This window comes from Notothenia rossii (genome assembly GCF_949606895.1).
Source record: "Notothenia rossii genome assembly, chromosome: 7".
NCBI classification, from domain to species: Eukaryota; Metazoa; Chordata; class Actinopteri; order Perciformes; family Nototheniidae; genus Notothenia; species Notothenia rossii.
Window position 1 is genome coordinate 75,649,295 of NC_136905.1, and position 27,444 is coordinate 75,676,738.

Consider the following 27,444-nt stretch of genomic DNA (forward strand, 5'->3'; position numbering starts at 1 on the left):
TTGGTGGCAGGTTGCAGAGCGAGCTCTGTACTACTGGAACAACGAGTACATCATGAGTCTGATCGAGGAAAACTCCAGCGTCATCCTGCCCATCATGTTCGCCAGCCTCTACAGGATCTCCAAAGAGCACTGGAACCCGTGAGTAACAAAGGAATTACCCTTTATGTACAAAAACAAGACTGGATTTGATCTTTTTTAAGAAATTAGCCAAATTCTTTAGGTTTAAGATCATTTTAATTGAGCTTTGATTCTATGTTCCCACATCAAGTCATGTGGTGTCTGTGAATTTTTGCTGAGCAGCAGCTCTCCTTTGTTTTTATTGTTTTTCTCATGAACTGAAATTCACACGGCTCTGTTTACTGTAAACAGCAGACAACACAACTTCTGAGTGCATGACCAACTTTATTTTTTTAAATCTTGAATATTAAACATAACTCTAGGAAAACATTTGTTAAAACCTGTCTTTTAAAATGCATTTAATTACAACTCTATACAAAGTCAACATCCTACTATTGATCCAAAACAGCCATTTGAAGGCATACTCGGAGGAAGTCACTCCATAAATAACATGTACTTTACTGCTGGTAGGTTTCTCATTTATTTGAATGGGATCATTTATAATTATATAAGTTAAAACACTGTTGTTATAAATTGATGAATTGTATTATGCCAATTAAAGGTATGCTAAAGACACGTCAATAGCCGCGTTCACACCAAGTACTTTGCCGTACTTAGTTCCCAGCACTTAGGTTCTTAGTTCCATGGGGGTACTATCGCGTTCTCACCGGAATAAGTTCCCTGAGGGAAGATTATGCAAATGAGCCGCTGACGTCACTTAGTCTTCTTTTGCTTTGGGTTTACTGGTAGGCCACTTCACGGCGTATACTGCCGCCCGAAGTCCCCGGCCGGAAGTCCCCGGAGTTGGGGACTGGCTTCACTCCCAGCAGCTTCTACTGAAGCCTTCCGAGTAAATTGCCAGAACGCAGACACCTCCTCATCTCCACCGCTCCCATGTTTTCTTTTGTGTTGCTAATAATGCTAATGCGAGGATAATAAAATGGCGGCTCTACAAAACATTTCAGAGTTTTACGGGGCGTGGTTTTCAATTCGCCCAGCCATTCAGAACTGGGGCACTTTTTTCCCCCAGGAGAGTACCACCTCTCAGCAGGCACTAAAAATGGGGGTAAAGGTTCCCTGCACTAAGTACTTGTTTTGGTGTGAACGCGACATAAGGGGTACTAACGGAACTAAACGGGAAAAGTACTCCGGTGTGAACGCGCCTAATATGTCCAACTTCTCAAGTTTTTTTAAGTTATTGGAAAATCTAAATAATTAACTATAAAATCATATATTCACATTTCAATAAAGTTGAAATGAAACCTACGTGCTGCTCTTTAAATGGATTTGTCTCGTGGACTCTTGATAAAAGTTTCTAGCCGCTGTAAATCCAGATGTTGTCAGTTGTGAACTCTGCTCCTCTCCTCCTGCAGAGCCATCGTGGCGCTGGTGTACAACGTACTGAAGGCCTTCATGGAGATGAACAGTACCTTATTCGATGAACTCACAGCCACTTACAAGTCGGACCGCCAGCGGTGAGGAGCTCACACTCACATCATCATCTCATTCATTAATGTTGTGAAAGTTAATGACGCCTGCAGGGAGCTGCTTAGCACAACCACAGTGTTACCATCATCATCATCTTCATCATCATCACCCCCTACACATATCAGGGCTAATACAAGCTGCTTATAAAACAGCAGCACTAATGAGTGAGTTAGTAACAGCGCTAGAAGTAGGAAAACTAAGAATATAATATCTTACAGGCTTTTTAGTCGATGTAATGAAAAGTATGTCCTGACTACGTAATAATAAAGCTTCAGCGCTCAATCTGAAAGCCGGATAGCGAGGGACGAAGATCTGAGTGAGGCAAAAAGTTCAACGCTCACCTCATCAGTGTCCTACCGTTTTTCCTAAAGATAATTTACCTAAATGGTCACAAATCCCTACATATTTAAATCCCTGAATAAATCAATGACGTTGGCAGAGAATCAGAAGTGTAAAAGCAGGCTCTAGTGTCTCAAACACAAACTAAATGTTTTGTTGTCGCAGTGAGAAGAAGAAGGAGAAGGAGCGGGAGGATCTGTGGAAGAAGCTGGAGGACTTGGAGCTGAAGAGGGGCCTTAGGAGCGATGGGATCATCCCAACTTAACGAAGACAGCGTCGTGCTCCCCCTCTGCCCCCCCCCCCCTCCTCTCCCCCTGTGACTCCCCCTCCCCTCCATCCTTACCCCGACTCCCCCCCCCCAAACCTCTCCACATCAGCCATGTCTGCCCAGAGCTCCGAGAAATCCCCGATACAGGTCGCCGTCTCTGGATCGTCACGGAGAGCCCGCTGGTTTCTTAATTGTTTTTTTTTTCTTATGTTTTTTTTTTTCTTTTTTCTCCTGTGTTTGTGCGACTTACTTTACAGTAGATTCAACACGTCTGTTTTCATTATTTCAACAGCACTGTAAATACTTTTTTTCCCCTTAAACTGATATTATTGCAAACAGAAAAACAAAACAATAATAATAAAAAAGGAAGAAAAAAATAGTAAATGAGAAAATGACTTGTGTGGGCGGGTGGATTAAACAACATCAAACGTGTGGACTGTAGGACGCGAGAAGAACTCTTGGAAAACATAAAACCACAAAAAAAGATTTGAACTCTTCATCCCGCTCTACTTCCATACAGTCCCGTGTTTCATTTTTATTTTCATGGTTCTCCTCTTTGCTTTTCCTCTCGTAGCCTCCGACTTTCTGTTCCCTCCCTTCCTCCTCTCTAATGGGGCATCTGTCATTTCTGCCCCCGTGTGGGACGTCCGGACTGATAATGGGTTCCCCCTCCTCATTAAGGTTCCTCTCTGGCCCCGCCCTCCTGTCGTCAGGTTCTCCTTCCCGTTTCAAGCGGTGAAAAACAACTGAATAAATCACATTTTAAAAAAACTGGGACCTTCAGTACACACAGACCTTTGAGTGCGTTTACATGCGTGTTCATGGAAGAGTTCCTTTGTTTGGGTATTTAATCTAGATCTTAATATTGTTTTTTCCATTCTGTAATATAGTATCTACCTTTTTCAGTAGATATTTAATTACTGCAAGAAAAAAATGCAGAAAAAGTTGATATTTTCTCATCAAAAAACATCGGAAGTTGGTTTTAAAAAACATCACCTTATTTACATTTGACTGCTACAGGTAAAAAAATCTATTTCGACCACAAAATCACCTTTGGTTTTCTTGCATTTCCTGTGGCTCCTTCACAATGAAATCACTGCAATCAATCACTTGAACTAGCAGCAAGATACATTCTGATGCAAGGCGATCAAAAGATGGGGGAAGGCAAGCTATGTTTATTAATATAGCACTGGTATACAAAAAGTGACTGTGCACTGTAACCAAACTGTATTTGAAAGCTATCAATAAGACAAAAGAGTAGGAGTTGAGGTTTATGCACTCTTGCCTGCCACTCACAAAGAAAACTTTTATTTAATGCAAAAAAATAATTTCTGCATCCATGTTTGTTTGAATCACAATTGCGGTTCGAAATCGTGACATTTCCGACACCACCATGTGCAGGATTTCAGGTCTTTTTTTGCTTTTAGTTTGGTGGACGTATCAACTGGCGAACGGCAAACAAAGTCAACAGGAGAGAAGAATGTACATAACGATATGAACTTGAACCATTGAATTCAATAAAAAATGTAAGCGAATTTAAGGAACAAAACAAGTGTATTTAATGCAAAGATAATCATTTAAATGTCCCGACTCCATGCCTCTGCGTCACATGACCTTGGATACTTTTCATTTTTTAAGAAAAGCGTTGTATCTATCCTGTTTTGCTGAAATTAGCTCACACCCTGGTTGTTTCAAATGTTTACCACCATTTATATTTGCTTTGTTCATACAGGGTTGTAATCCAGCTTCATATAAATAAAACTATAAAGCGCGTGAACCCGCATGTAAACGCACTTCCTCCTACATCCTCCTCCAAAAACAGACTCCTTCTCATCCAGTTGATTTAATATCCCTCCTTCCCTCCATCTTATTATTCATTTTTTTCAAATGTACCTTTTTGACCCCTCCCTCCCTCCTTAGATCCCTCGTATCAGTCTGGCACTGGTATCCTGCGGCCATAACGGGGACTAATAAAAAAAACAAAAGAAGTCTTCAGAGGAGCGCCAAAAATGTTGCTCCTGTTGTGAAAAGCCGAGCGCCCCTGCCTCTCCTCACTCTCCCCGCCCCCAATCCTCTGCCTACCTGGGGGGCGCCGCGTTGACTTCACAGTATTAGAACCACAACAAAAAGACGACCTTGTACATTGTTATTGAATGCAGTACACTGATAATCTTGTATTTTGTAGTAATTTAGCCTATGTTTTTTGCTTAGGAAACTGGAGGGGAGTATCCAATATATAAAGAGGTATTATGGAACAAGACTTCCTGGTATTTATGATAGTGTCTCACCCCCCCCCCCCCCCCCACCCCCGTTTTATTAGTCTGTTTTTATTGTATGTCTCACTCCCCCCTCTTCTCTTGGTTTTTATCTCATTTTTGGATATTTTGATGAAGTTTCTTTTGACCATTTGGATATTATTTTTTTTAGTTGGGGTGGGAGGGTGAGGTAATGAGGCAGGGGGTCAGGGGTCAGAGGGGGGAGGTATGGGGGAGTAGAGAGGGAAGGCACGGAGCAGATCACTTTGTCCTGTTGCAGGGGTCTTACCTCCTGCCCTCGCAGAATTAATGTGTGCTTTAGAACGGCCCGGAATCTAAAAACTGAAGAAAAAAAAAAAGATTAAAAAGGGTTGGAGAAATACAAATGTTTAATTATTTTAAAAAATAAAGAGATATTAAATTAAACCTGTTTTGTGATAAAGCCCAGATGCTGGATTACGTTCTTTAATAGGGGTGTGTGTGTGTGTGTCTGTGTGTGATAAACCTAAAAAGTATACAAACATATACTTTTTCAGGTTTTTCATTTGGATTTGAAATGTCAGCCCGACAACTACTTGAAACGATTTTATTTTTCCCACCTGTATCATTGTATTCAGTTTTTGGGGGGATTTAAATCACAAAAAATGAATTTAATTTAATTATGTTGTACAAAATCAGCTCCTAATTTCAAACAGAGCATTAAACGCGTCACTCGTTTGTTATTTAGTCAAATATAATAGTGATATTTGCAGAATGAAAGGTCAGTGCAACTGGCTGCACAGTGGAAAGCCTCATGATCAGATCTCAAATTAATTTCTTCAAAGAGCTTTTTGATTTATTCATCTAGTGCAAACCTTTTTTATTATGCAAATGTTAACTAGATTTTGAAAGTCACAGCACGACAACTCTGCCAAAAAATATTTGTGTTGTCATTTTAGGATTAAGTTGGAATAAACAACTCAAATGTTCAGTATTTGCACCCATGCAAGTGGTAAGATGTATTTATAAAAGTACATTTTTTAACATTTGAATATTTTAGAAATGCATAAAGGAAAGCCCCCTCTTATGTTCCCCGTTACGTTTGTCCTTTTCCGTACCTGTGAGCTGTGATCCGCAGGTGTGGCCCACTTGAGTTCTGGCCAATGAGAGAGCAGGAGGAGGCGGGACTTATATACATGACAACAGGTGTACTGATGAGCCCTGCAGAGTCGCGAGAGCACTGTGTTTTAATTTTAGATCAAATGTTTTTGAAGTTATTCGTTTTTGGAACATAAAGATTGGTTTAGGAGGAATGGATTATTCTACATTAGTGTTTCGGGAAGTTTCTGTGGATGTATTCCCTTCCGTTTGCTGTCAAATCTGGATTCTAAACCCGACTACAGCTGATGTCCATCAGTGAAGTCTGCAAGAGGTCAGTGTTTCATTCATTTCACACACTTTCTGGTGTCACATAAATGCATCAAAACTGCAGGAGGACGAAGTATTTTTGCAGTTTCATGTGAGCTGCTGAGAGGCTTTTATTCCCAGTGAAGTATTGGAACAATTGTTATTTGTTTCGAGGAAGTATTAGTCAATAAGTATTCAACTCATCACATTCTTAATGATACTGCAGTTAAACCAATGTTTGGATTTGAGTTCCCTCGTAAAATCCCTAATCAACTTTTTTCCAAACCAATATCCGTCATGTTTTATCATTTCAGTTCAAGCTCACTTAGAAATATAAATAATGATGCATCTGAACAAAAGTGAATACTTTATATCAGGGGTGTCAAACTCAATTTCATCACGGGCCACATTAGCATTATGGTAGCACTCAAAGGGCCGGTTTTAACTTTAAGACTATATAAAAATACATATATAAATATTTAAAATAATGTATTATATTACATTATTTCCTCTGCATTGGATTATTATCGGATAGGGTAATAACTTCATAAATAACTACGTCTGAAAGCAGAATTCTAAGGCAAGTAATTGCAAGTCTCTTCAGTGAGAATGTCTCAAAATGATTTTAAAAGAAAAGCCAAATTCTGGAAAAACAAAAAATAAGAAATGACATTTTGAAAAAAAGTAATATTTTGAAAAAAAAAATCAAATTCTGAAAAAACTAAAAATCTCATTTGAGATGCATTGTGGGACATGTAGTTTGTGGGCAACGTGCTTCTATCATGTAACCGTATAATAAACATATTATATTCTTTGCAAGCTCTTATGGGGCCACACAAAATGAAGTCGCGGGCCGGATTTGGCCCCCGGGCCTTGAGTTTGACACCCCTGCTTTATATGAAATTAAAGTAATGGAACTATTAAAAGAAAATGTGTAGGAGCATCTCTCATCAGGCATTACCTCAGTCTGCCACCAGATGTCAGCAAATATCCGCAGATAGAAACCTTAAATAAATGTTCCTAAACATGATCCTGAAGTCTTTGGTTCAAACACTTGCTGTGGATAAGTAGATAAGATAATGATAAAATACACCCTTTATTAACTATTAGGAAAATGCAGTTGTCCTGGCATTAAACAAGTAACAATAAGAAGAAAAGTAACAATAATATACGGTGAAACACTGAGCAGCAGAATGTACATGTGTACAAACATTAATACAAATAAATATATAAATATATATATATACACATAAGTGCAATTGCAAGTCTTGTATAATTAAATACATTATATGGGGCACATATTTGGACACCCCCTGAATTTAAAATCTATTGTAGTTCACCAGATATAAATTAAAAGTAGGCTATGTCTGCATGCATCCTTTGAGCTCGGCAGCTTTTGGGAGCTGATGGCACTAAAATCTTTTGTATTTTTGGTGCATCTTAAATTCGGTCTTATGTTGGTGTTTCAACACACAGGAGACAGCATAGATTTTAATTAAAAGTGTGTGGAGGTGTGCTGTGGACATTTATCTAATTAAATTCACCTCTGGAGCAGAAAACTCCGACAGTGGATCCAGGTGTAATTACTGGAAGCTTCTCAACGCATCAGCGCACATTAGGCCACGAGCTCTTTATTAAAAAGAAATCCATGACACGCGAAAAGCACTGTCATAATGAATTAGCCCACAGCACATATAATCCAGCTGATTAACCCCCTACACTACCCACAACCCCCCACTGCTCTGCATGTATGCATTTAGCTTTTCACTCTTTCATCTTGCCATGAGCTGGTCCCTTATCTGCTTAACATTGTGACCCTCTTTAGTTAATATGTGTAGTTATCATCTTTCAAAGGAATAGATCCAGATTTAAGAAAGTCTGCCAGAGTGATACACGACATGGTTAGCCTAGCTTAGCAAAAAGACTGGAAGAAATGTAAAACAGCTACATTACATTACATTGCATTTAGCTGACGCTTTTATCCAAAGCGACATACAATAAGTACTACATTCGACCGGGAAGATACAACCTTGAGGAAAACAGAATCATATAAGTACATCAGGTTAAGAAGCCAAACATTTCAAGTGCTACTCAACTGGCTTCAGATAAGCCAGCCCTTTATTAGTATATAAGTGCTTTGTTAGTAATTCTATCGCTCGAAGTGGAGTCGAAAGAGATGAGTTTTCAGTCTGCGCCGGAAGATGTGCAAGCTTTCTGCTGTCCTGATTTCAATGGGGAGCTCATTTCACCATTTTGGAGCCAGGACAGCAAACCCACGAGTTTTTGCTGATGGGAACTTGGGTCCCCCTCGCAGTGCGGGTGCAGCGAGCTGTTTGGCCGATGCAGAGCGGAGTGCATGTGCTGGGGTGTACGGTTTAACCATGTCCTGGATGTAGGAAGGGCCAGATCCATTCACAGCATGGTACGCAAGTACCAGTGTCTTGAAGTGGATTGTAGCAGTTACCGGAAGCCAGTGAAGGGAGCGGAGGAGCGGTGTGGTGTGGGAGAATTTTGGAAGGTTGAAGGCCAGACGAGCCGCTGCATTCTGGATGAGCTGCAGAGGTCGGATGGCACATGCAGGTAGACCAGCCAGGAGGGAGTTGCAGTAGTCTAGGCGTGAGATGACGAGAGCCTCGACCAGAACCTGCATTGATTTCTGGGTCAGCTGGGGACGTATCCTCCTGATGTTGTAAAGCGTGTATCTGCAGCAGCGGGTTGTAGCAGCGATGTTTGCAGTGAAGGACAGTTTGTTATCTAGGACCACACCCAGATTCCTTGCAGTCTGAGTCGGGGAAACAACAGAGGTGCCGATGTTGATTGTTAGGTCAAGAGTGGGACAATCTTTTCCCGGAAGGAAAAGCAGTTCAGTCTTGTCAAGGTTGAGCTTGAGGTGGTGAGCAGACATCCACGAGAGATGTCTGCTAGGCAAGCAGAGATGCGTGCGACGACTTGGGTCTCTGAGCGGGGAAAGGACAGAATTAGTTGGGTGTCGTCAGCGTAGCAGTGGTAGGAAAAACCATGCGGGCTAATGACAGATCCGAGCGAGTTTGTGAACAAGGAGAAGAGGAGGGGACCAAGAACAGAGCCCTGAGGGACCCCTGTAGTTAATTGACAAGGGTCGGACTCGGACCCTCTCCAAGTTACCCTGTAGGTGCGGTCTTTGAGGTAGGAGGTGAGGAGGGAAAGTGCAGTGCCTGAAACTTGGAGAGTGCGAAGGAGGATCTGATGTCGAATGCAGCCGACAGGTCCAGGAGGATGATGACAGAGGAGAGGGAGGCTGCTTTAGCCGTGTGCAGTTCCTCAGAGACAGCAAGGAGAGCAGTTTCTGTTGAGTGACCTGCCTTGAAACCAGACTGGTGCGGATCCAGAAGGTTGTTCTGATGGAGATAACAGGAGAGCTACCACCAGCCTCTTGACAAAAACTCCCTAAACTCACCTAACAGCAGCTCTAAGGTTATTAATCAACATGTTGAAACTTGTTGGTTGATTCCGAGGCAAACATTGAGGTGTTATTGGGACTTTTGGATTAAATCTATTTACAAGCGAGCTGGAGCTTTTGTTGACATTTAGGCCTAGGTTTTGTAAAATTGGTCAACATTATATTGGCCTATTTTAACAATTGTATCAATGATTGCTTCTGATATTTCCCAGTAGGCTATTCCATTGTGTTTTTAGCTTCTTGCCGCGTTTTTATATTTGCAGCATTTTGTTTATAAAGCATTTTTAGTACGGTAAATTCTGCGCATGTGTTGTCAAAATGTCTCATTTGTATGTCGTTTGGCACATTTCAGGTTTTATATTTGCATCGTTTTTGAAACTGCAGGTGTATGCATTGTATGGGAAGAATCATTCCCAATAGAAAGCCAAAATGTAAAGAAACCTAGCAGGAATATTGGAAACGTCATCAGGAAATCTTTGCAGCAAAAGGTACAAAGAAATTTGATCTATCGTCATGAAAAGACTGGACAAGATGGAGAAAAGATGCTAAATGCCTTGAAGAGGAACTTATTTAAAAATGTTCTGCAAAAGATTATCTTGGCAATACTCTGCTGAAATGTAACCCTACCCAAACTCTTAAAGCAAACATACGGAAGAGGATTAGGGCCATATGATTTCTTTTTTTGGGAGGAGAAAAAAGTCAGAATTCTGACTTTAAAATCAGAATGTTTTTTCTTCCAAAAAATATATTTAGTTTTTGTTCTGAGAAAAAAGTCAGATTTCTGAGAATAAAGTCAGTCACTTTTTTTCTCAGAACAAAAAAACAACATTTTGTTTTCAAATCCTCCCAATTTTTTTTTTAATGTGGCCCTTCCATAAAAACTAGCATGCTCCTGGATTTATTAGCCCCTACCTGCAGTACCAGGTATTGGCCTGTAGGGGGAGTCGTGCTGTTTCTCAGCATCACTCCACAATGTGGTCCTCCCAGGATGTCTGCAGTATGATTACATTCAAGGAGCTGAAATATTTATTCTAAGGAACAGTTGGGTACTTTGAGTCTTGGATATGGTTATTTAATTCCCTTATTAATAATTAGTGCCATTGCATCATATTTTTAGACAATGGTCTGTTTTTGTATACTGAATAAGCAAATCTTTTCTTCTATAGAAACATTGTGCATATACTGTATCTCAAGTGATGAGACGGATAGAATTGTAAATTAGTGATGAGCAGCTACTTAAGGTCTCTTGTTATGTCATCTAAAACAACTGCACTACACCCTTCAAAAATGTCAAGTTAATCTATTTTTTATGATATTCTTAGTCGTTTGTCTTCACTGTGAACATACTACACAATATGAAATCGGACATGTACAAAAAAAGACATTTAAATATATGAAAAAAAAACGTTTGTGTCTCTAAACAGATTTTAATATTCTCTTTTGTGACAATACACACCAGGTAAATAAGTGCTGTTGAATTGCATTTTGTTTATTCTGACAGGTATTTCCATAATTTTCCATTAATAAGAGTTAATTAAGAACTCTCAGTATCACACAAATCTCTAAAATAGGATTATTCCCTGATCAATCTGCTGTAAACAGGAATTGTCCTTTTCTAATCATCAATAATCTCCGTAAATAAGCTTTCCTGCATTTCTGTCATGATAATCCAACAGTGACACCAGACTTGTCGCTGAAGGAGTCACATTGCCTCTGTTATTAAATCTCTCTGAGGCTGAGTCATGTCTTCCTCCGTCACGATCTTCCCGCATTTATTTTGGAGTTCCCCTCCTTCTGTTTCTAAAAAGAGCAGAAAAAAGAAAATCCTCCTCCTCCTCCTCCCTCTGCATCTCTTCTCCTCTTCCTCTGTGTCTGCTAAATCATGGCACAGATCTTCCTCCTCCCCCCTCCTCTTCCTCCTCTCTGAATGATTGTTCCACTCTTCTCCATGTCTCCTCTCTTTTGAGCAACGTTATTTATTTCTAGATTCTTGACTCCTCTTCTGCTTCTCTCCTACCTCTCCTCTTTTATCTTCCTGTCTTTACTAGTATCTCATTTCCTTCATCTCCTCTCTTCCCTCCTCTTCTCTATTCTCTCTCTCCTCTCCACGCTGTACCTCTTCCCTTGCCTTTGTCATAATCTCCTTTTTTCTTCTCCTCCCTTCCTTTCTCGTTTCCTTATCTCGTTTCCTTTAATTCCTGTCCTTTTTTTCCTTCTCCGCCCATCTCCTCTGTGGTTACATTGATTCCTTTCCTTGTTTCCTCTTCACCTCTAATTGTATTCTTTTCTCCTTGTTTCCTCACTTTTTTCATTGTTTCCTTTTCCCATTTCCTTTCCTCTCTTTTTTTGCCCTCTCCTCCCTCCTTGTTTACCCCGTCTGTATTTCTTGTCCAATATTTGTTATCTCCTTCTTTCCTCTTGTCCTTAGTATTCTTGTTCTTTCATTCCTTTCATCTCCTTGTTTCCTCCTCCATGTTTAAATCTTCGAATGCTTGATTCCTCCTCTTCTCATTTTCGTTCTCCTCCTCCATTTTTCTGCTCCTCCACCCATCTCCTGGGCTCCTTTTTGTTTCTCTCTCTTGCCCAAAATCGTTACCCTATCATATTTTTTCTTTCCTCTGTTGCCTCCCAGCCTTCCCCACTTAATCCCCATACAGAAATAAAAGTATGTATATTAATATATGCCTCTTAATCCCATATTGCCATTTTGTAATTCTCTTTATAAAAACAAGAGGTGAACATACATTCACATTAGCACTCTGTGATGTGGAAATGCAACTCCTGTAGGGATTTCCCAACTAGCGCACTGAGTATACCTTTTAGTAATGTTTATCAGCAACCCAAAAAGTCACGTTTGTTTCATAATGACATGAATCAGATTTCTATAGTCAATGAAAAAGGACGTATAAAGCCTCCCACTGTCCTGCCGTCGCACTTTTATTGATGTGCAAGGTTAAAGTTCACGGGATTACGATCTGCCAGGAGTTGCTAAATTTAAAATGTGACAATAGGTCGTAATAAACTGCTGCTAGAAATGAATAGACGGGAGCATGTTGTTTCTTACACGACCACTAGAGGTGCTACACAATCTAAGATGCTTAAAACAATCGACCTATTTGGTCGTTTTTTGTAGGAGGACAGGCTGGACCTGCCGTAACATAATGCTGAACAACAAGCCCACACACAGCTTTATCAATCTGTGATACACTACAACAGGGCCGCGTTAATGTGTGACTGTGACCCAACAACCTCTGTGTCACACTCAGATGAAATTGTTTCATTGAAATGAGCGATGTTGGCATGGCAGTGAGATGTGACGAGGACTGGCCATGGAGCGGAGCCTTGAGGCCAAACAGATGTAAACAATTAAGGAACACAATCACTACTAGAGACAATGAAGACTGGATTACTTCCGCTCATCAGTTTGAAAGGCATCGATGCCACACGATGTGCACAAAAGTCCCTTCTTCTTCTCCGTTCTTTGTTGTTCTTCCTCTCTTTGTTGCTTTTTGGACATTTCTCCTTCCTCTTGTGCCTTGTGTTGCTCAACTTTCCATCTGTGACTCTCTCTTGCTTCATGTTTGCCTTTCCTTCTCTTTTCAAAACTTCCACATGCAGTTGCACAACATGCTGCGAGGGAAAAGCTCCTCTTTTCTCCAGCAGGTTTGATTGACAGCACCCCTTGCCCGCTCTGCAGTCATTGTGTGTGTGTGTGGACTGTGGACAAACACACACACACACACACACACACACACACCCACACAGACTTGCCCTGTGAAACGGGTCCTGTCTATGTAATCTGCTTTATTGAGCGCATTTCTTTGAATCAACGGAAGTACGTTTTGCTTCAAGGGTTTCATAATTAGACTAAAGAGAAATCCCTCTGAATAAAAGCCCCTTTACTCTGTTAGATTTAGGCAACAGACTAAAGTTGACTCTGTTGGCTTTATAAAGTATCTGTGAGATGATGATGATGATGATGATAATGATGTAAGATTCAGAAAGGTCAGTTTGAGTTTTATATCTAAGCCTTATCAGATGCCAGAGTGGTTTAAAAATTGCAAACGGCAAACTCATTAGGATTATGAAGTTAATGTTACAACTAAAATATGAAAGATTTTATATAATGAAGCACTGACGGAGAGCAGACACGCAAGTGGGCAACAGGTTCTGTTCACTTAAGAGCCAAACATATCATTAATTAAAAGGATTTCCTTAGAGATTTAATTTTTAAAGCTTTGTGGAGCATAAAAACATAATCGTTATATCCAAGATGTGCATCAAAGTACTTTTATACAATATATAAAAAATACTAGACTATGGATTTAAAAACATTGTTGTGTTGTGTTTAACCTCGGGTATGGGTATCTTCAAAAACAGTTATTATTTGTTTGAGTTGAAAAACCACTGTGAACAGTCATATATCATGTTTAAGAATGTTTTTATATGTATTGTTCCCACAATTTATTTGGACCATTGACTCAATGATCATTACTAGTTTGTTTTACATTATTTTATTGGCTTATGTACAAAAACGCTCTCTACATACTGTTAGTTAGTTCTCTCCAGCAAAACTCTCCCAAATTCTATCCATAAAAGTCAATCCACAGGATGTTTTCAGACATCCGAGAAAGTCCGTAAAGGTGTCAGTTTAAATGAAGTTACAGTCTGTTGCAGTGTCAAGCAATTAATACTTGAAAACTGATCCTTATAATAGCTTTTTTTGAATGCACAAAGGGCCGAACTTGTTTTGAAAGTATACAGTTGATGAGACGTTTGTTTGTCTGGTCTGGAGAGGAAGTGCAGGCCCCTCCAGGACACCTTTTTAAAGGTCCTTCACAGGAGGCAGTCCCTTAATTAGGACGCAGCTCTTCAATGTTGAACTAAAGTGTCTTCCTGACAGTGACTTTTCTGTATAAGCAGGACTCAAGTGTCCCCCAAGGCTCCACAGCAGGTTCAACACATAAAGGAACATATCTGTCTTAAAAAAAAGCAGACCATACCTCCACATGTATTCTACTTAAAGGGGGTGTGTTCATTTTCAGGCTCATATTTGTATTTTGTGCCTCTACTGTGACATGTTTTCATGCTTTAACCTCTTTTCACCCTCTGTCTGAAACCAGAGCCCAGTCTGCTCTGATTGGTTGGCCAGCTCTGTTGTGATTGGTCAACCGCTCTGAGATGTCCCGCCCCTTATCACTTTGGCATTTTAGCCTTTGCAGACCAATGACATGCACCCAAACCTAGGAAAGGGAAAACTCAAAAAGCATAAGTAGTCAAAAATGTTGCCAGAATAGGATTAAAAAAAATATCATGAAATATAACTTTGTCTAATTTCAGTTTGCCTCACGTTTATATAACCGTTTGAATGAAAGAATGATTTAGATTTCCTCCTACATGTTTCATCAGTGTGATATTTGACTACTAATGTGTGAGCAGTGCACAGACGTTAGGAGACCAAAAGAGCCATAACACACTCACACATTTACACACAGTCGAATGTGCACTACAAATCATTTATGTTTAATCCGAAGAGCAATCATAATTTCCAGCACTTCAGTGAGAATTCATATGGATTTTTTTTATAATATAGCGAAACAATATCAAAGTTTGCCTGTGGGTTACAATTTGAATTATGAATCAATTATTTGGAGTGTTTCTTCTTTGCGCTGATGAAGCAGAAGTATATTTTGGCAAACTAGGCCACCCTACTGACTCATTTAATTTAATTGTGACAATCTGGTCTGGGATAATTATTATATATGAAGATTTCTTTCTTGCTTTGGTTCATCACATTTCCTATTACTTAATACCACTTAAATCACCCTTCCTGCATCTTTGCATCCTCCTAAATGTTTAATTGGGAACATTTATGTATAACTTTTCATTTTGGATGCTTCTGCGGAGTTAATTAATCCCAGTAAATGTAGCAGATGCTCTGACAGAGCTTGGCTAGTTTATTCGAAAGGAAAAGCTTTGAGGCCACAAGACGTGGGAAATCCACAAAGGACTCCAAACATCCAATTTGCCTGTTTCAAGACAGCACAGCTAAATATTTAACAGGACTTAATGCACCACGCTGCGAAACAGTCTGTCAGATCATGGAAGAAGACCTCGTACAGACGCTCCGTCTCCCTGACTACCAATGCAGGCCAGAAGGTTTACAAAGTCTCCAAAAATAGTTGGATTTCTTCTCACCATTTGTAATTGGAATAAAACCAACACAAACCTCTTGACCCATACATGGTGTATTTATGCACATGGAAAGGTGCATGCCTCTGAACACGTCAGTTTGTTTTTTCATAGTGTTATTATTGTAGTTGATGTGGTTGTCTGAGCTTTTCTGTCTGCTGGTGAAGAATAATGTTTTACTTTTGTGCTGTGAGGAGTACGTTTTGATTCTGCTTTACAGGTGCACTTGTGTTAGATGAGGCCGGAACTATATTTTTAAGGGCCCCATTATACTTTTTGGGGTTTTCCGTTCAAAGTTCCCTCCGAAAACTCCCCCCTCCCTTCCTGAAACTCCTTCATGGGACTCTTTTGTTTCCTGCTATAACACAGTGACATCACTATGTAACGCTTGCGCTATTATTGGCTTGCACTCCAACACATTTTACGTGATAGGCTAAGGGGCGGAACCTCTCTAAGCGGCTGACCAATCACAACAGAGCTGGCCAGCTGACCAATCACAGCAGACTGGGCTCTGGTTTCAGACAGAGGGTGAAAAGGGGTGCTGCAGCACAGTATGAGACAAATAAAGAGCATGGAGACATGTCACAGTAAAAGTAAGCATCTGTCCTGTTTTAGAAGTCATTTTAATACAATTAAGTTAGTGGTTAAGAAATCTTTTTTTTCTGAGTTTAATAACTTGGAGACAGATGGACCGATTTTTTGCCTCGAGGATTTCGTTTTTTTGTTGCAGCGTTCCATCATTATTGTGGTGGGTGCATGTTCAATGGTTTCTGAGCCCGTTTTAGTACAAATATAAAAAAGCCAAGTTCTAGGCACACTAAATGATATGGCTTGTTTCTGGTTTAGTAAGCACGATGGGTTTTTCACACATTACATTTGGTGCCATATTTTGAGCATGAGGGAGTAGAGTCGGGCTTCTTCTTCCCGCTCCCGAGGCCGATATATCCTGTGTGTCTTTATGCCACTGCAACTGTGACTGCGTACCCAAGATAAAGAAGGGAATGATTTACTTAAAACTACAGAGGCACTGCTCTAAAATAAGCCCATTCAGACGGAGGAAAAGGGATTCAGAGAGAGACACGAGCTGCAGAAGGAGCATCACGGCGTTAATTAGCAACAACAGGGAGACAAAATTTTCACAGGCAGGTTTAGCTCGGGCAACTCCTCCCAACGCTTCCACTCTGTCCGCCTGCAAGATAATAAACATTTATTTATTTGTGTTTCTGAAAGAAGTCTGCAATTAAAGTGCAGCGGAGGAGCTAGATGCCACAAATTGTTAATGCGCCCACCAGGTTACTCCACATGGCTATCTAGGTTCAGGCTTAGTCTCCCTATTAGCTCCCTAATGTTCATCACTAAAGATAATTTATACAATGGCAGACTGTACTCCGGGTCTTAAAGAGGTGTTCCTATAGCTTTAAAGGGACGCCACCGTGGAGCCATTAGTTTTTCTATGAGAGCCATATTCCTAGAAATCCAGTCAGATTTGATAGAAGTCTGAGAAAATGACCCTACTTCCAACTTGATTTCTTATCACAACAAAATGTTACTTCCCTTGTCTCAAGAGACTAGTAGTCTTTTTTTTACTACACCATGATGGGAATTTTATGAATGATTTAGAAGTAAAATAGACGATAAACCAGTTAATCATCTAGTTTAGGGTGTGGCTATCTTGTTATTGACATTACGCAAGCACTGCTTCGTTGGTTTGGGTGTTAGTTTAACCCTTTCACATTGGGATTTCATTTCATTCAAAGTATCTGTACCATTTGGATAACTTAACAATGTCTTGTCTGCTGTTCAGTTGTAGCTCCCTCCTCTTGTCCTCTTTGGATTGACAAACCTCCCTTGTGACTGCAGATCTAGAACCGTAATGGAAATGTGTCAGATGCAACCTATAAAACACAGTTATGATGAACTCAATTTGTGTATTGGAGCTGTTTCTATTGACCAATGCAGCAATTAAGCTGGTCCCCTGACACAGCAGAATGGTGGTACAATTGAGACACGTCCATTGTAGACAAACCTAATTTACCATCAAGTCCATCTGCTTTGCTCGAGCCTCACTTCAGGTTAAAGGTCGGTATCGGGGGATAGCACTTTGATATTGGATCTCCTTATCTTTTATAAGGCTGCTAAAAAGACAGGAAGCACCGGTTGAAGCTGGACTAATTAATCCAGAGATCAATACAGGGATGCAGCTATCTCTCACTCCAGATGTGCAGGCGGTTCATTGATCAACGTGATACCTCCATCCCTTTCTCTTCCCACTTGCCCTCCCCAAAAGAGGCATCCATGTGCTGCCTTTAATCCCCACCAGGTGACGTGCATTTGTAAAAAACGATACCGAGATTTAGAGCTGCTTAAACAGAAATTCCTCTATTCAAACTGTTGTCTCTGTGCTCGTTAGGCGCTGAACATTGTGTTCTGTTGATGAGGTGATTTGCACACGTCTCTTTGGAGTCGTTGCATCTACAAACACATTTGTCGGACTGGTCGGATGGCCTGCTGCTCGCTTTGAGGCTGGTAGTCGTGAGCTCCTGTTCCACATGAACAATGCCAGCCCGCCAAATGCTGATTGGGCATAATTAGGGGTTAGTGATGCGGTGGAATTACAGTGATTACATTCATCAGATTCCCGTGGAGAGTATCCTTCCTCTCCAACGCAGCCACTCCGATACATGCAGCCTTTTTAGCGAGAAATGCACAAATCTGTGTTTACACTATCGGGATCATTAACACACCGATTTTTACTGTAGTTTTTCAAGGAAGACTTAAAACAAAATAACATTCTCTCTAGTCTGTGATGTTGCTTTGCGTTGCAACCACATTCTTTAATTTAAAAAGCAAACACAGCCTCTGCACATCCTGTGTAATGGACCTGAACACATGAAACTGTCCTCAAGTGATGAGGCTCGTTTTCTGGTTGTATCGGTTGAAAAACGTTTCCTATACCACACTAACACGCACACAGTATCTCTACATCTGGGAAATCCTTGCTCTCAGGACACAAGGGAAAACCAATGGTAATGCATTCATAACCTAAATCTAATGATGACTACTAACAAATCTTTTCGTGCTAAAGTAGTAGTAACCCTAAAACAACCCTTTTGCAAGCACCTTTTAAACTTTTGAACTAGTTTGACTTTACAAAAAAATTCTTGACTTTTTAAATAATGTCCTTTCTGATAATGTAGTGATACTCAAGCTGTGTTGTCTGTAATAGTACTCTAAGTGTCTGTATGTCTGGGGGTTGAAAAGGGATGTAAATCAAAGTAAAAACACCATGCTCTATCAAACTCTCTTATTTATCAACTCTGTCTTTGGAAAGAGTTCCATTGAATCTGTTTGGAGACGAGAAGCCTCCATATTTGGACATTTATCGATTGACATTAATGTGAAAAACAATACAACATTGATTGATGGAAGTGCAGAGACAACACTACAATAGTACCTTGCATGAAAGATTGACGTTCAAGAAAAACATTAGACTTATAGATTGACACATATTCAGCTGTTTTAAATGAGCAAGATAAGATCCAGGTTGCCGATAGTACAAAGACACACACACACACACACACCAACTCTGACTCTTCATTTTCATTCACAGACATCAATCCAAACGCTCTTTATGGACGTGTATCAATGAGAAAACTATGCATATCATTAAATCAGTCTGCTTGTCAGGAGAATCTTATAGCGTGTCTCTTTTACCCATTCAATTAGCTAACAACAAAGCAGGTGCTGTTTATGACTGCTGGAGTCCAAACTGATCACAAGCCTTTTAGACACCTGTGAGGCCTTAAAGTTGAGAGTGATACTTCAATGATATTATTTGGCTACACCATCTTACTGGGGTAACACAGTTTTAAACTGTTGGACATGCACACTAAAAGCTGCGTTGAAGCACTATCACCTTTTGTAAACAACAACGCAACTGTAAGGGGCTGAGAGGCAGAGTAGTGGGAGGCACCTACATTCCCAATAGGTGGCTCCACCCCCTTCCAATTAGCAGTATTGGGAGCAGGTGTGGAGACCTCACACCTGGTGCTAATCACTCCCTCAAGGGAGACAAAGCACACAGAGTTGCTCAGTTGTGTGTGGCACATGGAGGGAGCAGGAGGCTCCCAGCGTGAGGAAACGTTTTGGTAAGTCGGTTAGCGTCCCGGCTACGTTAGCCTTTGTTTAATGGAAGGTATTTTTGATAGCAATAAAGCCTTTTTTTGGATTTAAACACTGCCTCTGTCGTGATTGCTGCACTACCACTTTTCTCTTTATCTGCCCAGTCCTGTTACACAACATAAACTAAATCCAATAACAATAAAAAACTATACAAAAGTTATGGTTTCAAATTAATATGCAATCTGTCTTGCCAAAACTATGTGTCTAAGTGGCTCCTACAGATATATTGTGGTTTGAGAATTATATTAGTTACTTATGTCTCATAGCTGGAAGTAATACCCACTCTTATAAGCCAAATTATCTATCTATCCTCGTTTTATGCAATCACTTTAAAGACAACTAATGCAGTATCAAGTCCTCTCTAACATCAGTTTTGTCACCAGTGAACCTCCATACATGCGAGACTTGAGACAGCAATACACGTGCACTAAATGTGTGTTTGCAGGTGTGTGAGGAAGAGGCTCGTCTGCAGAGCTGATGCTGTTCCATCAAATGGCAGCTGTCTAACCTGTGCTGTCACATATGTTTGATACCCCATGATGCAAGTGGGCCAATTAGGGGGTCCCAAGGGAGAGTTTTCAGACGTGTAGGTTTGCTAAACACACAATGCTGTTAATGTCTCCTCGGAGGGGATTTAGACAAATTGCTTGACAGTGTCAATCAGCAGGTGTTAACAGGTGCAGAAGTGTAGATGAGAGATTTGTCAGTTAACCTTTGAGATACAGTCCAACAACTAACCGCTGCAGGATTCATAATATGAATGCATGTCTCATCGTGGTAAACTAGAATTCTCTGGTTCAATTAATGGGAAAGAAACTCCCTCTGGAGGGAACTTTGGGATTTCAGCCTTTGCAGACCATTTCACATGCACAACAACCTATAGAGCACACTACAGGAAAGAGAAAACCACAGCATCATAGCAGGGCCTCTTTAGGTTATTGATTGTGAAAGTCATGGTGTTTTAACCACCTTTTTATATTTTCTTATAGTGCTTCTTAAGAAATTAATATTCTCAGTTTGTATTGATTAGGGATTGGGAGCCCTCGGAGAGTCACCAGATTATTGAAGTGATAGGAAATAATAAATAAATATATCACCAATTGTAAATCTATTGTCCCAGATTATTCTATATTTTTATTGAAATAATTCCTTTTTTTCTCACTTAAAATCCTTCAAGTTATAGCAACAGATATTTTATTTATGGGATGTTTGCATCATTTATTATTGAATCCTGAGCTCGACTCATAACAGGACATGATAAAAAGGAAATTATACTTAAATCCATATGATACTATTTAAAGCTAGAGCCTTTATATTCCCCCAGTCAATACTGAGGCATCCTCAGTGCAGCTTTCCTTTCTGATAAGTAGGCTGCAGTACACTGATGGTGTTGGGTTGACAGACAGACAGAGCAGACATGAAGTTCTGCTCTCTGTCGCTCCTGTCGGGGCCTTATGGCTCCTCGGGGCCCTGTTAACCTTTTGTAAAAGATAATGAGCATCCAAAGAGAGTCCCGCGGAGGGACACACTGTTCACTGTAACACAACACGTTGTTACTAGTCACTTCATGGTTGCTCAATCTGCTGCACTGTGCCTTGTTTTCTTTGACGATGGTGCCTTTCCTAATGGGAAAAAAACGACTTTCAGGGTGCTAAGGGATATATGTATGCTAATGCATTATCGATATTATTAAGAAAGTGGTACCATGTTAAACTCGCTATTACAACAAATAGAAAATGTAAAAACATCGAACAAATGAGCAAAAATGATGGGTACAAATATTATAATTATATATTCGTCTTGTTAAAACATGCTGACTAATGTCTTAACTCAGACTGAAGATGCTGTTTCTCTCCCTTTTTAACTAATCATGAAAAACAATGCATATCTGTGAAGTGTCTGAGCTGTTGCATCCCTTCTTTAATTAAAAAATGCACTCTTATCAACTATTTTTGCAAGATCTGCGGAACATGCGGACTAATGTCTTAACTCGATACGTCGTGCTATATTTCATCCACATGTGATTCATTACACAAACATTATACTGTACATATCATAATTGTCTTGAGCACCGAGCCCCGAGCAGCAGCAGTCACGCATGCGTCCTCGCGCTCCGGTCAGGCAGCGGGGATCAGCCTCCTCGCGCTCAGTGCGCCCCGAGCAGCTAGAGCGCGCGGTTACAATGAGCTTCTCCATCGGTCCGACACAGTGCCAGCGACAGTACCGACCTCCGAGCAGCACATACAGCAACACACACCCTGAGCCGCTCCAGGTCCGCCCGCAGCAGGATGCCCGGGGGAAAGAGAGGGCTGGTGGCACCGCAGAACACTTTCCTGGAGAACATCGTCCGGCGATCAAGTGGTGAGTCTGCGCGCCGGAGCGAGGCTTGTTTTGGGGTTGATTTCCATCCGGTTTGGACCCGTACTCTGCTGGAATACAGTGTTTTTATACCAGGAGCTTTGGTGGAGGAAACGGCCCCCCAAATCTCACTTTATACCCGCATTTATTCTGTTGTGATGGAGTTTACCCCCTTGGTAAGGCTTCGTGATGGTGTTATACATCATCATAAGTTACTTTAAACTCGTCTAAGTTACGTTGATGGATCTTTTTTGCACTGGGACCACCGTGTGTTGCAGTCTTGAGGAAAATTGGATAACATTTTATTCATACCCGCAAAATGCTCACTGGGAGTCACAGTTTACGCACCGTTGTATTTCCCACCTCATCATTTTGTTTGTCTTTACGAGATCCAATTATGTCTTCAGATCAAGTGAGTTGAAAAAAAAAGGGTTAGGATTTTTAAGAAGATTACAAGTTTATTTTCCCCATTAACTTGCTCATATGTCATAATACATATTGACTAGTAGTGAATAGTGCTCAGACAACACGTTGGAACCATCTGATTATAAATGAACAATCAAATCGTTCAGGCTCTTTCTTATATTTGTTATTTATCACAAGGTGTCTCCAGAAGGGAGTCAAGTTTTGATAATAAACCTTATTGTGAGCTCCGTCATTATGTAATACAGCTGCATTGTGTTTACGTGAACAAAGTGAGCTAAATTGGTGATCCACTGGGGTAAATAATTAAATAGCGGTTCATTTTATTCATTATCTTAATGTGTTCAGTATTACTCAGGTCCATTTTTGTTTTATGAGAGTACTGAATATTTGTATCTGCGTTATTAAGTGCGCATGTAGGACTTGGCACCGGTCTGAGAAATAGGCTCTCCTCTGATTAGATTGATTTCTTCTTTATCTTCCCAGAAAAGTCAGCAGCGTAATTGACTGGAATGAAACTCAGGGTTGTGGATGGAGGGAAGTGTTTCTGTTATTGTCTGTGCTTCCGAATGTTATCTGGATCTATTGGGAGTTTCAGCAGCAGTTGGTTTCTTTTTTATTAAGTCACTCAAGCAATACCATGGAAAGGTGTGAGACCTTTATTAGACTTTTCAGTTCTCTCGGATCAGATGCTGCAGCTTTTCGAGTTTGGGATTCTTGGGACCTATTATGTAACATGGACCACATGGAGTTTATCGCTATAGGATTGCACGTTTCTTTGCCTGTTACTGTATATAAAGGGCTGCAACAAAGTGTTATTGGTTATTTCTAAATCAAATTTATACCAAGTACGCAGGAGAAAGATGCTTGTTAATAAACATCAAAACAAGTAAAGACACAAATAGAGAGCACAAAAAAAAAAACAGTCTTTAAGATGCACAAATGTTTGATTTAAATAGTTGCTTTGAACATGCAAGTAACACATGTCATAGTTGCAGGCTGGTCCAGATTAACCCATAATGGTGTAATGAACACTAAACACCCCCTTTTTAGCACGAAACAGTCCAGTTATAGTATGGATATCAGTCTCCTGATGATGTTTTCGAACATTGTTCCAGAAGCTTCTTCACTTTTCTCCAGGCAGCCGGATTGGTCGCACTTTGGCTCAGCCAAGAAATTGGTTGTGATAAAAGAGGAGATCAGGAAAAGGTCAAGAAAATTAAGTCTTAGTCAGCTCTTTAATACCAAAGGGCAAACGAGAAGCTGCGGTCGGCAGCTTTTTACACTTAAAACAAGACAGTGATACATTTAAGAAGCGATAGTTCCTTTTTGTTCTGAAATATCACATAACTAATTGTTTGGAAAGAGAGGTGGAGAACAGATGAAGCTACTTTTGTTCTGGATGGTTCTGCTTAAAAAGGTGTGACCCTTTCACATCTTACCCACAATACAGTGCACTTGTCTGAATCAGAAAGCAATATTTCACATCAAGATAGAGTAATCAGGTTTTCAACATAAAAAGAGGAATTAAATACTAGGAAGGTAAAGTCGGCCCTGTGGGTGGAACAAGAGACCATATTGTAATCTAAGTCTAAAGGGTTTATCCTGTGTACGGTGGCCAATTTAGGACATTTTGAACACACTGCCAGGGCCTGCTCAACTTTAATCAGACTAAGGCAGACTTTGTTTGATTCACTGAAGTGTACTCAGGGCTGTTTGCTTTCAATTTTGGTTAATCTCCAGAGAATTGTCTCAAGTAATTGGCAATCAATCATTTGGTCAGAAAATAGTGGAAAAAGCTGTTCTAGGAGTTAAAACCGCTTGCTTTGTCAAAGAAACTGTGCAAAAGCTGCTACAACTGAGACGTTATTCCTCTTTAATATTTGAAATTTTTGCTTTACCATTTCTCCAAAAATGAACTGACAATGAAACTATTTTCTGATTCGTTTTCTGTACATCAACTAATTGGCTGGCCCCCTTTAAATGCAGTAAACAAAGTTTCCTAGTGGCAGGAAAGACAAAAACTTGTGAATGCATGGAGACATTAAAACCAGGAGAAGTTTGTTTAAAATACTGATTTAAAAAAAAAAAAATCCAGACAATAAAGTAAACCAGTCTCTTCTTCTGCAGTTTTTCAGTGTGATCCTGTTGTCCTCTTCTTACACCTTCATGCGGTTAATCAACTTTATAAAAGGTCACCGCTTGCTTGCTCTAAAATACCATGTTAGTTTTCCCGTTATGTCACATGATGATTGGGGGAGTTTTGACGGATTTATAGAACTAATTGGTTGCTTTATTAGGAATCATACCTGTGAGGTTTGGACATTTTCATTGGAGTTACTATCTTGTTATAGCCTCAGATGACTGCCTAGTAAAATCAATCAGATGCTGTTGGAGAGTTTTACTCTCCGGTCTGTAAAACCTGCCTGACGGAGCTGCTGACACATCGTCATTCATTCCTGCGTCTGTGTTTCTCTGCAGGGATTTTAGTGTATTTTCTGAGTTCAAATGCTGTTTCACAGGTTTTTCATCCCTGCTTTAAACACATATTGTGGGAAACACTGCATGCTTGTAATGTTTCTGGGCATGCACACATTTAAAGAGCGGTTTCATCCCATTTTTTTCACCCCAAAATTAACTCAGCCAATCAGTTTTTGGAAAGAAGAGACTCTTAGTAGTGAATTATTACCTGCCAAAGTTAACAGTACAGCAGATTTGGCTCGTGTTAAAGAAAATATCTGCAGTTTTAGTTAATTAATTACACACTGGTATACTTTGTTATATACTCCTGTGGGCAGCACTTACAAAGTTTTGGCTTATTTTGAAACCAATTCTTATTTGGCCTATTAGAGGCTCAAACACTTACAGGACTCTTGATTTGAGTTTCTTTATGGTTGATTGACGTGTTATCAATGTGCAGTGATATAGCTGGAACAGGAAGTGATTTTAAAAGTCTTATATGTTTTTGGGGAGAAACTCTTACCTGCAGATCATTCCTGGAACAAAACTTGGAAACTCATATAATTGTTGTCAACATGTTTATTGTATTGTTTTCCTTTGGGTCTACTTGTTGCTCATTCAAGGACAACATGTGTCACTTCATAGTCTGTTGCTAAAGTCTCCTGGGGTTTGATTACACAGCAGCTGAGTCTCAACTTGAATGTGGAGTGTCCTTAAACGCACCGAATGGAGAGTTTTTGAGTAATTGGAAGTGCACACTTTGAAAAAGCTTCGTATTTTGGTTTATAACAGCCTTGATCCCATTTTTGTATGCTTGGGCCATCGTCATAACATTGTACTCAGGGCTGTATCTCCCATTAAAGTGCTTTTGTAAGTATCATAACTGGCAATTTGGGGGTTTACGGACATGAAGAAGAGTTAACCTGCATGGAATACATTTTAGATTTAGCTGGTTATGATCTTTTTTTAAACAAAATACCTTTTTTAAAAGTCTATTTTACGCCATTTTATAAGGAGATAATTTTCACAGAAAATGTAGAGTAATTAAATAATGTAAATGTGGTCGTAGTGATTATGGGGAATTAAAAAACATTACTTGTTTTTTCATACATTTGCTGCAGCATTATTTGTATACCCTAAGTTAATCGCTGAAATCACTTAAAAACATTTTTTATACAAGCCCACAAAGACAAAATAGTTAAATTATTCCCCTTATTTTTGCTTGGAAACATCCATCACAGTTATTGCAGTCGTGTGAATCCAGTTTTGCTGTGAAACTAGTGTGTTCACTTATATTTTCATCTCGAAAGCAATAAGAAGATGACCCAGGGGTTCGCTGTGATAGATTACCAAACTCATGCAAAAAAAATCTAAGTCTCTGTAGATTGATTTTCATCCATCTGAAGTCATATTGCATACTTTACAACACTGAAACGTAGCCTATAGCTTATGAAATGTGAAATGTTAAACAGTTACACCCGCCTGTATTGTCCTCCCTGGTGACCAAGCTAACGCCATGCAGAATATATCATTTCATTTCATTTAATCGAGTATTTGCATAGGGACAATGCACATTAATGAACACTTTAGACAAATAATGCTTCAAGTGTAAATATGCCAGATTTTAGCTTTGAGCTCATTTCCATCCGTAGTCCCTGACATACAACATATAAGAACATCACATTTATAATTAATATCCATGTGATTATAAATGAGCTGGTGGTTATTTTTCCACTGGAGATGTTTCTTCACTGTAGCCACCGTCAGGCAAGAGGCGTGGCAGGTTTATGTTAAATGTTGCTGAATACCTTTGCATAGGCTATAGGTCGGAGATGCCTAATATAATTTCCGTCCTCACAGTTTATACAGTATTTCAGCTTCAGCCTGAAGATTGTTTTTGCTACTTGAACTTATGCTAATTCTCGGTCAATAAATACAAGTATAAGATCAGGTTAGTATGATTTGACCACAGTTTTGGACATTTTCATCCACCTAATGGTGATTCACAATTCAATTGACAAAAAAACCTGACAACACCACTACCACATCTTACTAAGGCACCTTTTTTGAACTATTTTCTCTACATTATAACGGTCATCAGTCAATTCATCTGTTATTTTGTATATATTGATTGTTGTGTTTTTGTAATCTTAATGTGTGCATATGTGTAAATGTGTCTGTTGATTGTGTATATAGGATATACATATCTGTATTCTGTATAATTTTACATTCGGGATTGTTGGAAACGTCATTTCGATCTCTGTAAACACAAACTGAGTAAGATTGACATTAAAGTTGACTTTGACTTGACTTTGAGACACAACTGAGGGATGTGTCTCTCAGTGAGATAATAAGAATAAAGCATCTCTTTTAAAATACGATTTAAAGTGAGGTCTTTTACTTCAAAATACTTTCTGATACTTTCTGAATATTCCTTTAGTTTTCAATAGAAGATAAAATAAACCCATGAGAAGGTAGAGTAGCAAGAAAAGAGGACAGAGGGCTTTTGCTTTGAGAAGGCGGGGCTTTAAACAGCC

At 39.8% G+C, this 27,444-nt stretch overlaps 2 protein-coding genes across 7 annotated transcripts in view; both read left to right on the top strand.

Annotated features, from left to right (window-relative positions):
• Positions 1-3,989, top strand: part of ppp2r5eb (protein phosphatase 2, regulatory subunit B', epsilon isoform b) — a 47,658-nt gene extending 43,669 nt beyond the window's left edge. For all 6 annotated transcript variants that reach the window (XM_079691798.1, XM_079691799.1, XM_079691801.1 and 3 more), the window contains 3 exons: positions 11-138; positions 1,491-1,592; positions 2,110-3,989. In XM_079691798.1, the coding sequence (XP_079547924.1) occupies positions 11-138; positions 1,491-1,592; positions 2,110-2,209 (330 nt within the window). In that variant the 3' untranslated portion in view covers positions 2,210-3,989. The remainder of the gene's footprint in view (positions 1-10; positions 139-1,490; positions 1,593-2,109) is intronic.
• Positions 3,990-5,683: 1,694 nt separating this feature from the next.
• Positions 5,684-27,444, top strand: part of kcnh5b (potassium voltage-gated channel, subfamily H (eag-related), member 5b) — a 142,106-nt gene continuing 120,345 nt past the window's right edge. The window contains exon 1 of the mRNA XM_079641236.1: positions 5,684-5,878. The gene's annotated coding sequence lies outside the window, so the exon portion shown is untranslated. The remainder of the gene's footprint in view (positions 5,879-27,444) is intronic.